The sequence below is a fragment of the Dendrobates tinctorius genome, unplaced genomic scaffold, assembly GCF_039654945.1.
Source record: "Dendrobates tinctorius isolate UK_male_01 unplaced genomic scaffold, ASM3965494v1 ptg000093l, whole genome shotgun sequence".
Classification (NCBI taxonomy): domain Eukaryota; kingdom Metazoa; phylum Chordata; class Amphibia; order Anura; family Dendrobatidae; genus Dendrobates; species Dendrobates tinctorius.
Window position 1 is genome coordinate 196,062 of NW_027361761.1, and position 12,552 is coordinate 208,613.

A 12,552-nucleotide genomic window follows, 5' to 3' on the forward strand; every position below is an offset into this window, starting at 1 on the left:
AGAGAGGAGGTGATTTATTACAACTATTAATTTAATTATCTTATCTGTGACACAAGTCCGGGATGGATCAGAGGCAACTGACTCACTCCAATTACCGTAAGGAGACGTCAATGACGCGAGCCATAAACCTTCATTACTGGGAAAATTATGGGAAAAACCCGCCACCCTGTACACCGCTATAAGATGCTACACCCTGATAATAATGATGGAGTGAGTTTTCCTAGTAATCATAAAATTATTACATGTTGCAAGAAGTCCCCAAAAGGGAGAAAAAAAAAATATAAAAAAAAATATATTTTTTTTAACAAAAAAAAATCAAATCATTTGCTTTTTATCACCACATAAAAAATAAATAAAATGATAAAATCTGATATTGCCACATCCATAAAGTCAAATCTATCAAAATACAAAATTTAACTAACCCGAAAGAGAAAAAGCATCCATTAAATTTGAATCAAAAACAATTTATTTTCAGACTTTTATTTATTACTTAATATAAAAAAAAGAAACTTTACAAACTTTGGTATCCCCATTATAGCACTGACGTGTATTTTGTTTTTTTTTACTGCAATTTCTCAGAATTGTTTCCCGTTTTTAGGTAAATTACACTGTAAAGTGAATGCTGTTGAAAAATCAATAGTAACCGATCAGGTGATCACTTAGAGTGAGCTCGCAGAATGGACAATACCCACATGTGTACTAATAATGGCGCCATCACAAGCTGTAACCTTCCATACACTGCATATACTGACACATGGCGTGATTGTATCGGGATACTCACTATGAATTGGTCAATATCCCGCTCCAGCCCCATGTTCGGCAGATCTGGCATCATGTGCGAAACCACTTTGAATCCGGCGTCCTTAGCCATGTGAAACGACTCGCACACCGCCTTCACTGTGTGACCCCTGAAAGAGAAGATGGGAAAGAGAACATAGTAAGGACTAAGAGATAAAAGAGGAGTGAAAATATGAAGCATTACTGATCCTGAGTTACATCCTGTATTATACCCCAGAGCTGCACTCACTATTCTGCTGGTGCAGTCACTGTGTACATACATTACATTACTGATCCTGAGTTATATCCTGTATTATACTCCAGAGCTGCACTCACTATTCTGCTGGTGCAGTCACTGTGTACATACATTACATTACTGATCCTGAGTTACATCCTGTATTATACCCCAGAGCTGCACTCACTATTCTGCTGGTGCAGTCACTGTGTACATACATTACATTACTGATCCTGAGTTACATCCTGTATTATACTCCAGAGCTGCACTATTAAGCTGGTGCAGTCACTGTGTATATACATTACTGATCCTGAGTTACATCCTGTATTATACCCCAGAGCTGCACTCACTATTCTGCTGGTGCAGTCACTGTGTACATACATTACATTACTGATCCTGAGTTACATCCTGTATTATACTCCAGAGCTGCACTCACTATTCTGCTGGTGCAGTCACTGTGTATATACATTACTGAACCCGAGTTACATCCTGTATTATACCCCAGAACTGCACTCACTATTCTGCTGGTGCAGTCACTGTGTACATACATTACATTACTGATCCTGACTTACATCCTGTATTATACTCCAGAGCTGCACTCACTATTCTGCTGGTGCAGTCATTATGTACATACATTACATTACTGATCCTGAGTTACATCTTGTATTACACCCCAGAGCTGCACTCACTATTCTGCTGGTGCAGTCACTGTGTACATACATTACATTACTGATCCTGAGTTACATCCTGTATTATACTCCAGAGCTGCACTCACTATTCTGCTGGTGCAGTCACTGTGTACATACATGACATTACTGATCCTGAGTTACATGCTGTATTATACCCCAGAGCTGCACTCACTATTCTGCGGGTGCAGTCACTGTGTACATACATTACATTACTGATCCTGAGTTACATCCTGTATTATACCCCAGAGCTGCCCTCACAATTCTGCTGGTGTAGTCACTGTGTTTATACATTACATTACTGATCCTGAGTTACATCCTGTATTATACCCCAGAGCTGCACTCACTATTCTGCTGGTGCAGTCACTGTGTACATACATTACATTACTGATCCTGAGTTACATCCTGTATTATACCCCAGAGCTGCCCTCACAATTCTGCTGGTACAGTCACTGTGTTTATACATTACATTACTGATCCTGAGTTACATCTTGTATTACACCCCAGAGCTGCACTCAATATTATGCTGGTGCAGTCACTGTGTACATACATTACATTACTGATCCTGAGTTACATCCTGTATTATACTCCAGAGCTGCACTCACTATTCTGCTGGTGCAGTCACTGTGTATATACAGTGGGGAAAAAAAGTATTTAGTCAGTCAGCAATAGTGCAAGTTCCACCACTTAAAAAGATGAGAGGCGTCTGTAATTTACATCATAGGTAGACCTCAACTATGGGAGACAAACTGAGAAAAAAAAATCCAGAAAATCACATTGTTTTTTTTTTTTTCATTTTATTTGCATATTATGGTGGAAAATAAGTATTTGGTCAGAAACAAGCAATCAAGATTTCTGGCTCTCACAGACCTGTAACTTCTTCTTTAAGAGTCTCCTCTTTCCTCCACTCATTACCTGTAGTAATGGCACCTGTTTAAACTTGTTATCAGTATAAAAAGACACCTGTGCACACCCTCAAACAGTCTGACTCCAAACTCCACTATGGTGAAGACCAAAGAGCTGTCAAAGGACACCAGAAACAAAATTGTAGCCTTGCACCAGGCTGGGAAGACTGAATCTGCAATAGCCAACCAGCTTGGAGTGAAGAAATCAACTGTGGGAGCAATAATTAGAAAATGGAAGACATACAAGACCACTGATAATCTCCCTCGATCTGGTGCTCCACGCAAAATCCCACCCCGTGGGGTCAGAATGATCACAAGAACGGTGAGCAAAAATCCCAGAACCACGCGGGGGGACCTAGTGAATGAACTCCAGAGAGCTGAGACCAATGTCACCAGGCCTACCATAAGTAACACACTACGCCACCATGGACTCAGATCCTGCAGTGCCAGACGTGTCCCACTGCATAAGCCTGTACATGTCCGGGCCCGTCTGAAGTTTGCTAGAGAGCATTTGGATGATCCAGAGGAGTTTTGGGAGAATGTCCTATGGTCTGATGAAACCAAACTGGAACTGTTTGGTAGAAACACAACTTGTCGTGTTTGGAGGAAAAAGAATACTGAGTTGCATCCATCAAACACCATACCTACTGTAAAGCATGGTGGTGGAAACATCATGCTTTGGGGCTGTTTCTCTGCAAAGGGGCCAGGACGACTGATCCGGGTACATGAAAGAATGAATGGGGCCATGTATCGTGAGATTTTGAGTGCAAACCTCCTTCCATCAGCAAGGGCATTGAAAATGAAACGTGGCTGGGTCTTTCAACATGACAATGATCCAAAGCACACCGCCAGGGCAACGAAGGAGTGGCTTCGTAAGAAGCATTTCAAGGTCCTGGAGTGGCCTAGCCAGTCTCCAGATCTCAACCCTATAGAAAACCTTTGGAGGGAGTTGAAAGTCCGTGTTGCCAAGCGAAAAGCCAAAAACATCACTGCTCTAGAGGAGATCTGCATGGAGGAATGGGCCAACATACCAACAACAGTGTGTGGCAACCTTGTGAAGACTTACAGAAAACGTTTGACCTCTGTCATTGCCAACAAAGGATATATCACAAAGTATTGAGATGAAATTTTGTTTCTGACCAAATACTTATTTTCCACCATAATATGCAAATAAAATGAAAAAAAAACAGACAATGTGATTTTCTGGATTTTTTTTTCTCAGTTTGTCTCCCATAGTTGAGGTCTACCTATGATGTAAATTACAGACGCCTCTCATCTTTTTAAGTGGTGGAACTTGCACTATTGCTGACTGACTAAATACTTTTTTTCCCCACTGTACATTACTGAACCTGAGTTACATCCTGTATTATACCCCAGAACTGCACTCACTATTCTGCTGGTGCAGTCACTGTGTACATACATTACATTACTGATCCTGAGTTACATCCTGTATTATACTCCAGAGCTGCACTCACTATTCTGCTGGTGCAGTCACTGTGTACATACATTACATTACTGATCCTGACTTACATCCTGTATTATACTCCAGAGCTGCACTCACTATTCTGCTGGTGCAGTCACTGTGTACATACATTACAAATCCTGAGTTCATCCTGTATTATACTCCAGAGCTGCACTCACTATTCTGCTGGTGCAGTCATTGTGTACATACATTACTAATCCTGAGTTCATCCTGTATTATACCTCAGAGTTGCACTCACTGAATATAAGGGAGTTTGTAAAGTATAGTGTTCCTTTATATCCCTCAGGTGCAGAATTTTCTGAGTATATACAAAAGTGAAAACTAGGAGTCCATTGAAATTTTTAGTATTATGACAATAATTTGCCAAAGAAAATTCAAAAAAAGGAAACAAACAAGAAAACAAAGGTACAGTCAGTGCTGACATTACGGCATCGCCTGCAATGTTCAGCTACAATCAGCAGAATAATAAAACAAAAGGGCAATAATAGTATAATATTAATATTTGTGACGCCACCACCTCCCACAAGGTAATTACTAGCGGCCGTTACTCGTACTTCTACTGATACGTAAAGAGAAGAAATAGATCATTGGGTCAAGAACTCACTTCAACAGTCAAAATTAATTCTCTGGATTATTACGGTCGTGTGGACACATAATATGTGTAGGTGTTTTATTGTTTTGTTATATGAATATAAGAAAATGTTTTATATAAAACAATATAGACTTTTTTAAATATTTTCTTGTTGTCGCAACTTTTTGGGTGTTGTGGGATCTCAGCAGAAGTTTCTTTCTAACATCTTGGAGCCCTGACTCCAGATCTCCTGTGTATGAGGCTTGTGCGGATCCTTCTGTCTCTTCATGAGATCCCAGACAGACTGGATGATGTGAGATCAGGGCTCTGTGGAGGTCGGATCATCACCCCCAAGACTCCTCATTCTTACCGGCATTGGTTGGATGTTGTGGGTCGTTGTCTGGCTGCAGAGCCAATCAGATGCCTCCAAGATGGTATCACATGATGATTTAAATAATTCTCCAGATGGGATCACATGAAGAGGCAGAAGGATCAGCAGAAGCCTCATACACAGAAGATCTGGGGTCAGGTCACAAAGATGTTTGGAACAACTTCCTGTCGAAAAGAAATGATGTACAGTACTGTACATGCACATTTATATTAATTATACAGTTGAGGGCAAATGTCTTGGGACTCTCAAATTTTTTTTTTTTTAAATTAAGTATTTGTCCCTGATTAATTCCTTGTGTTAATTGCAACGGAGAAGAAAAAAGGCAAATTGGACGTAATTTCCCACAAAACCCCCAAAATAGGCCAGACACAATTGTAGGCATCTTTCTAACATTGGGGCTAAGCAACTTTGATTAAAGCATGTGATGCTCGTTCAGACTCACCTGTGGCAAGTAACAGGTATGCACAATGTGATGGTGGGATATGCTATGTGGATATCATTTTGTGTATATTTCTATTTTCTTATTTTCATAGTGTTTTTCTTGTTGCCTTGTAAATCTACAGCCTGACTGTATCTGTCTCTTGATGACCCCCTGTAGTTCCTTAATCCCCAAGGCTCCTTTGTTCTCATCTGGGAGGCCTGCAAACCGCCCCAACCTGTTTTACTACCTCTGGACACAAGGAAGGGGGTGGGGAGGACAGGAGTTGGAGAAGTCAGTTCCTGTGTAGAGAGCGTCGTGTAAAGACTGTATCACAGAGAGAAGGAAGCGTTTGGACCCATTTGAAGCACCCGTTACACATAGCGATATCGCTAGCAATATCGCTATAACGTCACCGATTTTGTGACGCAGCAGCGATTTTGCTAGCGATATCGTTATGTCTGATACCTCCGACCGGCTCCCCCGCTGCTCATCGCTGGTCGCGCGAGAACATCCTGGACCATTTCTCGTCTGGTGCTTCCAGCTGGGCTTCCTGTGGCGCCGACGAGCGACGCGTGGACGCGGGCGGGAGGACGTCAGGATCGCCGCGTCTGACAGGTAAGTAGCGACCCCCGACCGCTGCTATGTCGCTGGTGAGATCTGCCTGTGTGGCAGCTCACTAGCGACCACTAAGCGACGCACCAGCGATCCATATTGTTGTCGGGATCGCTGGTGAATCGCTAAGTGTAACGGTACCCTTATCCTCTGGTGCTAGAGTTTTGGACTCATCTCCCTGGACGTTTTATCCCATAACTGGACTACATTCTTGTTCTGGACTATTGTATCCTCAGTGTGGTGGATTGTTTATGGACCTTCTAATTTTGCCTGTAATAAAGGTCTTGGGATTGTTCAAACTTCCCTTGCTCTGTTGATTGTGTGGTATCGGAGAAGGACACCGTGACAGACAATATGAAAGTCACACCTGAAACCAGATAAAAAGGGGAGACGTTGACTCAATCTTTGCATTGTGTGTCTGTGAGTGCCACACTAAGCATAGAGAAAAGAGGAGAAGAGAACTGTCTGAGGACAAAATTGTTGAAGAATATCAATAATCTCAAGGTTACAAGCTTCTCTTCAGAGACCTTGATGTTCCTTTGTCCACGATGTGCAACATAATCAAGAAGTTTACAACCCATGGCACTGTAGCTAATCTCCATAGACATGGAGAAAAATTGATGAAACTTTGCAACGCAGGATAGTCCGGATGGTGGATAAGCAGCTGCAATCAAGTTACAAAGAAATTTAAGCTGCCCTGAAGGCACAGCGTGCATCAGTGTCAGCGTGAACTATCCATCCACATGTGAATGAGATGAAATGCTATGGCAGAAGATGAAGTAGACTAAAATTTAACAAAATGTACATGAGTAAGCAAAAATCTTTCTGAGAAAGCTTCTTGTGGACAGATGAGACCAAGATAGAGCTTTTTGGTGAAGCACAGCTTTCTACTGTTTACCGAAAAGAGAATGAGACTACAGAGAAAAGAACACAGTACCTACAGTCAAATATGGTGGAGGTACAAAGATGTTTTGGAGTTGTAATGCTGCTTCTGGCATTGGGTACCTTGAGTGTGCATAAGGCATCATGAAATCTGATGATTACCAAAGGATTTTGGGTCACAAATTAGTGCCCATTGTCAGAAAACTGGTGTCACGGAATCCTTCTCTGGTATCACACAATCAACAGAACAAGCGAAGAGTGAACAATTCCAAGACTTTAATTCAGGCAAAAATACGAAAAGGTCCATATATTCAGTCCACCACACAAAGGATAAGATAGTCCAGAATAAGAATGCAGTCCAGTATCAGGATAAAATGTCCAGGGAAACGAGATTTCAAAACTCTAGCACCAGAGGATAAAAATGGATCCTTCTCTCTGAAATGCAGCCTTTTCACCATCTTGTCTCTACCGGAACTGACTTGTCCAGCTGCCGTTCTTCCCCCCACCCCCTTCCTTGTCCAGGGGTAGTCAAACAAGTTGCCTCCCAGAGGAGAACAAAAGGCCTTAGGGATTAATGCACTACAGGGGGTCATCAAGAGACAGATACAGTGAGGCTGTAGACTTACAATGTAATAAGAAAAACACTATGAAAATAACTGGAATTGTTAAAAATAGGAATATACAAAAAATGACATCCACATAACATATCACACCATCACAACCTCTCCCCCCCCCATAATAAGTGAGCACGCCATGAGGTCTACACAGACCTCTGGCCTGCTCACTTTAGTCCACATTGCTCAGTTATTTATAATTCCTTGTACAGTGGCAGGGGTAGGTCGGCCTGGGGAGCCTATGGTTCTTCTTGTCGAGACAGTCCATCGGCGTTCTGGTGTTGGCTTCCTAGCTTGTATTGGATGGAGAAGCTGTAGGGTTGTAAGGACAAGCTCCACCGCAGCAATCTTCCATTGTCCCCTGATACGCGATTCAGCCATGTGAGGGGGTTGTGGTCTGTAACAATTGTAAAGTCTCTGCCATACAAGTAGGGCTGCAGTTTTTTTAGCGCCCATACGATGGCAAGGCACTCCTTTTCAATAGTGGCATAGGCAACTTCCCGATCCAGTAGTTCCCGACTGGCAAAAGCAACAGGATGTTCTTCTCCGGCGGCGTTCACTTGGCTAAGTACTGCCCCAATCCCAAAGGTGGATGCATCTGTCTGCAAGAGGAACCTGCGTTTATAATCCGGGGCAGCCAAGACAGGAGCAGTGACGAGGGCAGTCTTTAACGCTGAAAAGGCCTCCTCGCATGCCGTCGTCCACGTCACATTCCTAGGCATGTTCTTGCGGGTCAGGTCGGTTAGGTGCTTGGCCAAGGTGCTGAAATTAGAAACAAATTTGCGATAGTAACCAGCAGTTCCTAAAAACGCAAGTACCTGCTTTTTAGTCTGGGGTCTACACCAGTTGCTAATGGCTTCCACCTTGGCAGGCTCAGACCTTAGTGTCCACCCCCTACTCTATGCCCGAGGTACTGCACCTCAGCCATCCCTATTTGGCACTTATCAGGGCGAATGGTCAGTCCTGCAGTAAGGATACAGTCCAGCACTATGCCCAAGTGTTTAAGATGTTCCTCCCAGGTTGTGCTAAAAATGGCGATGTCGTCTAAGTAAGCACAGGCAAAGTCCTGACATTGTTGTAACAGTCGATCCACCAGTCTCTGGAAAGTAGCAGGGGCAGTTTTCATCCCAAAGGGCATTTCCAGGAACTCATAAAGCCCAAATGGAGTAATGAAGGCTGAGCGCTCCCGAGCGTCCTCCGTTAGGGGTATCTGCCAGTACCCCTTGCTCAAGTCTAACGTGGTCACAAATTGGGCACTGGCCAGACGATCCAATAGATCATCAATCCTGGGCATGGGATAAGCATCACTCTTGGTGGCATCATTTAGTCGTCTGTAATCAACGCAGAATCGTGTTGTACCATCCTTCTTGGGGACCAGGACGACAGGAGAGGCCCAAGAACTGTGAGATGGCTGAATAACTCCCAGTTGTTTCATCTTCTCCAGTTCGTTCTTTATCACTCCTTGAACAGCCTCTGGAACCCGGTAGGCAGCCTGCTGGATGGGGCGTTGTCCGGGGGTTTCCACATGGTGACTGGTGAGAGTAGTCTTCCCCGGCTTTGAGGAGAAAGCAGCAGCCCTCGGCCTTAGTACGGCGATAATACCGTCCTTTTGTATATCCAATAAATGGGAGCCCAGGGGCACTTGTTCCAGTGATCCTCCCGCTTGGGCAACCTGGAGGAGATCTGGGAGATACTCGTCGTCGGCGGTATCACTAGGGGGGTGGCAGACAGCTAGAACAGGCAGAGATTGGTCGTGGTAGTCTTTCAGCATGTTAATGTGGACGGTTTTCTGTCGTCGACCACTAGAGTCCAGGGCAATAACATAGTTAGTGTCATTAATTTTCTTGACAAACTGATAAGGGCCTTCCCACACTGCTTGAAGCTTGTTGGCAGGGGAAGCAGTAATCATGAGCACTTGCTGTCCTTCCATAAATTCCCGGTTCCTGGCATTACGGTCATACCAGGTTTTTTGTCTGGACTGGGCCATTCGCTGATGTTCTTTAGCGAAGGTAGCTAGCTGGGCGAGACGGTCTCTGAGCTCTAGAACATAGGGAACGATGGGCATTCTGGTATCTGAGATGTCTCCCTCCAAATGTTCTTTCAGAATCATAGAATCATAGAATCGTAGAGTTGGAAGGGACCTCCTGGGCCATCTGGTCCAACCCCCTGCTCAAAGCAGGATTCGCTAAATCATCCCAGTTAGATGTCTGTCCAGCCTCTGTTTGAAGACTTCCATTGAAGGAGAACTCACCACTTCTCGTGGCAGCCTGTTCCACTCATTGATCACTCTGTCAAAAAGTTTTTTCTAATATCTAATCTGTGTCTCCTCCCATTCAGTTTCATCCCATTGCTTCTAGTCTTTCCTTGTGCAAATGAGAATAAAGAAGAGTGAGAGGCCCACGGACCTTCCGGCTAAACAGTAGTTCGAAGGGAGAGAACCCTGTGGACTTTTGGGGAACCTCCCGCTAGGCGAAGAGGAGATGTGGCAGGTACTTTTCCCAGTCTTTTTCAACGTCAACAAAAGCCCTCAGCATATTTTTTAGGGTTCCATTAAAGCGTTCACATAGTCCGTTGGTCTGCGGGTGGTATGGGGTGGTGCGAATGGCTCGAACACCACAGGTATGCCATAGGGACTGGACCAGATCTGACATGAACTGAGTGCCTTGATCCGACAATATTTCACTAGGAAACCCTACCCGGGTAAAGATGGTAACAAGGGCCTCGGCTACCTTTACTGCTGTAATACTGGACAGGGCCACAGCTTCAGGATACCTAGTGGCATAATCCACCACGGTCAGGATATATTTTTTCCCTGACCTGCTGGGGTGGGCCAGAGGACCTATGAGGTCGACGGCTACACGTTGAAATGGTTCCTCAATTATGGGCAGGGATTGCAGGGGTACCTTATGAAGAGCTCCTGGATGCCGCATTCGCTGGCACACATCACAGGTGCGGCAATAATGGGCTACCGACTGCGAGACGCCCGGCCAGTAAAAACTTTGGGTGAGTCTCTTTTCAGTCCTTTTTCTCCCTTGATGCCCAGCCAAGGGGATGTCATGGGCCAGTTGAAGTAGCTGTGCCCTGTACTTCTGAGGGACAATGAGTTGCCTGGTCGTTGCATCAGGGTTGCCCTGGTCACTGCCCTTTGTTACACGATAATACAGTCCGTTTTCTCGAGTGAGGCCATCCCAATTATCTCCCATGTGCCCAGTTTCTGCCTTTCGCCTAAGGGCTGCTAAGGTAGTGTCACCCTCTATTTCTCTCCTAAACTCCTCTCTGTCCAAAGACTCTCCCAATGTAGTAGCAGCGAAAGTATTGCTTACCGACTCTGATGCGGTTCGTGGTGGTTGCTCCCCGGTGGGGTCCGGATGATGTAGTGCTTGAAGGGCCTGTAGTCGGGTGACTGCTCCCACAAATTGGCACTGTAACTCCCCAATGTCGTTCCCAAGGAGGATATCTGCAGGAAGTCCTCCCATAACTCCAATCCAACACAGTTTTTCTCCACAAACATAATCCAAACGCACAGAAGCTCGCTGTATATATTTGCGGGCACCGCCCGCCAGGACAATGGGAATTCCCGGACCCTGGTGAATTGCCTCGGGTCGAACCACACGGGGGTCAGCGATAGTCAAGAATGCCCCCGTGTCTCTAAATCCTGACACTTTGTATCCATCAATAAAGACATCCTGCAGGTGGCGTTGCCGTTGCTCTGAGTAGCTAAAGGACAGAGGCCAGAGTCCGTACACTCCAGGAGGGGTATCTATGGTGCCGTGGTCCACTCTGGTGAGGGTGGTGGTAGCTCTTCCTCAGGCGGGATGGAGTGTACAAGATGCACTGGACGAGGTGGGGCTGCGTGGGGCTCCCTCCGAATCCTGGAGGGACAGCCAGACTGCAAATGTCCAGGTTGCCCACACCCATAACACCTCCTCTCTGTGATACCACCAGGTCGTGGTCGGAACTGTTGAGGCCTAGGATTGTGAGGCGTGATTGTCATCGGCTTGCGACTAGGTGGAAGGGCAGATATAATTGGAGGGGGACGGGGCGTGGGAGCAGGCCGTGGTTCATTGTCCAGAAGCCTCCTCCATTGCAGCCGGATAGTAAGGGCTTCATCGGCCAGGGCTGCAGCTCTATCCACGGTACACGGCGTGCGCGCCTGGACCCATTCCGGTACCTCTGCAGGGCACTTGGCAAGAAATTGTTCTATAAGGAACGCCTGTATAACATCTTCCACAGTAAAGGCGTTTTCTGCTTCCAGCCATCTCCGACATGCCTCGGACATCTTATGTGCATACATCCTAAATGATCCCCCCGTGGTGCATGGGAGGTCTTGGAACTTGGCCCTATATGAGTCTGGGGAGATAGCATGGTAATCCAGGATAGTCCGCATTATCTTACATATGTTGTGGACGGGCCCCTGCCTGCAGGTATTTTGGATTCTGGTCCTTAATTTGATCCACGTGACTACAGGACAGGATATCCCGCGAGATCCCGTTGTCTGTGTCTTGGGTTATGTGGAGGATGTGGGGGGAGATGAATACCTTCAAACCGCTGTTGCCAGAATGCTTTATGCTGCTAGGAAGCTGATAGCATACCATTGGATTTCAGATAAGGTGCCATCTCGGACAGAATATATCAATAAATTAAACTATATACTCTATAGAGAAAAAGCCATATACCTTAAGAGGGGACGACCGAATACTTTTGAGCAAATTTGGGCTGGTTGGCTGGACACCCCGGGTCTGCCGGCAGCAAACCTATTTGTCTAATAGCTGATGTTGGTCAACATTGTTATCCACTGTGTCTATGTGCATGTATTTTATATTTTCATAAGATTTGTGCTTTTTGTGTATAATTTTCTTATTTCTTTTGTGGACCGGGCTGGGGGTGTGGGGTGTTGGGGGGGGGGGAAGGGTGGGATGGATGGTGATACAGTTGTTTTTCACTTGTTTGTTATAACGAAAATGTGAATAAAAAC

At 45.1% G+C, this 12,552-nt stretch overlaps 1 protein-coding gene across 2 annotated transcripts in view; it reads right to left on the reverse strand.

Moving 5' to 3' along the window:
* The window catches only part of ELP3 (elongator acetyltransferase complex subunit 3), a 134,091-nt gene that overhangs the window by 37,194 nt on the left and 84,345 nt on the right, over positions 1–12,552 (reverse strand). For both annotated transcript variants that reach the window (XM_073586335.1, XM_073586336.1), the window contains one exon: positions 782–908. In XM_073586335.1, coding sequence (XP_073442436.1) covers positions 782–908 — 127 coding nt within the window. The remainder of the gene's footprint in view (positions 1–781; positions 909–12,552) is intronic.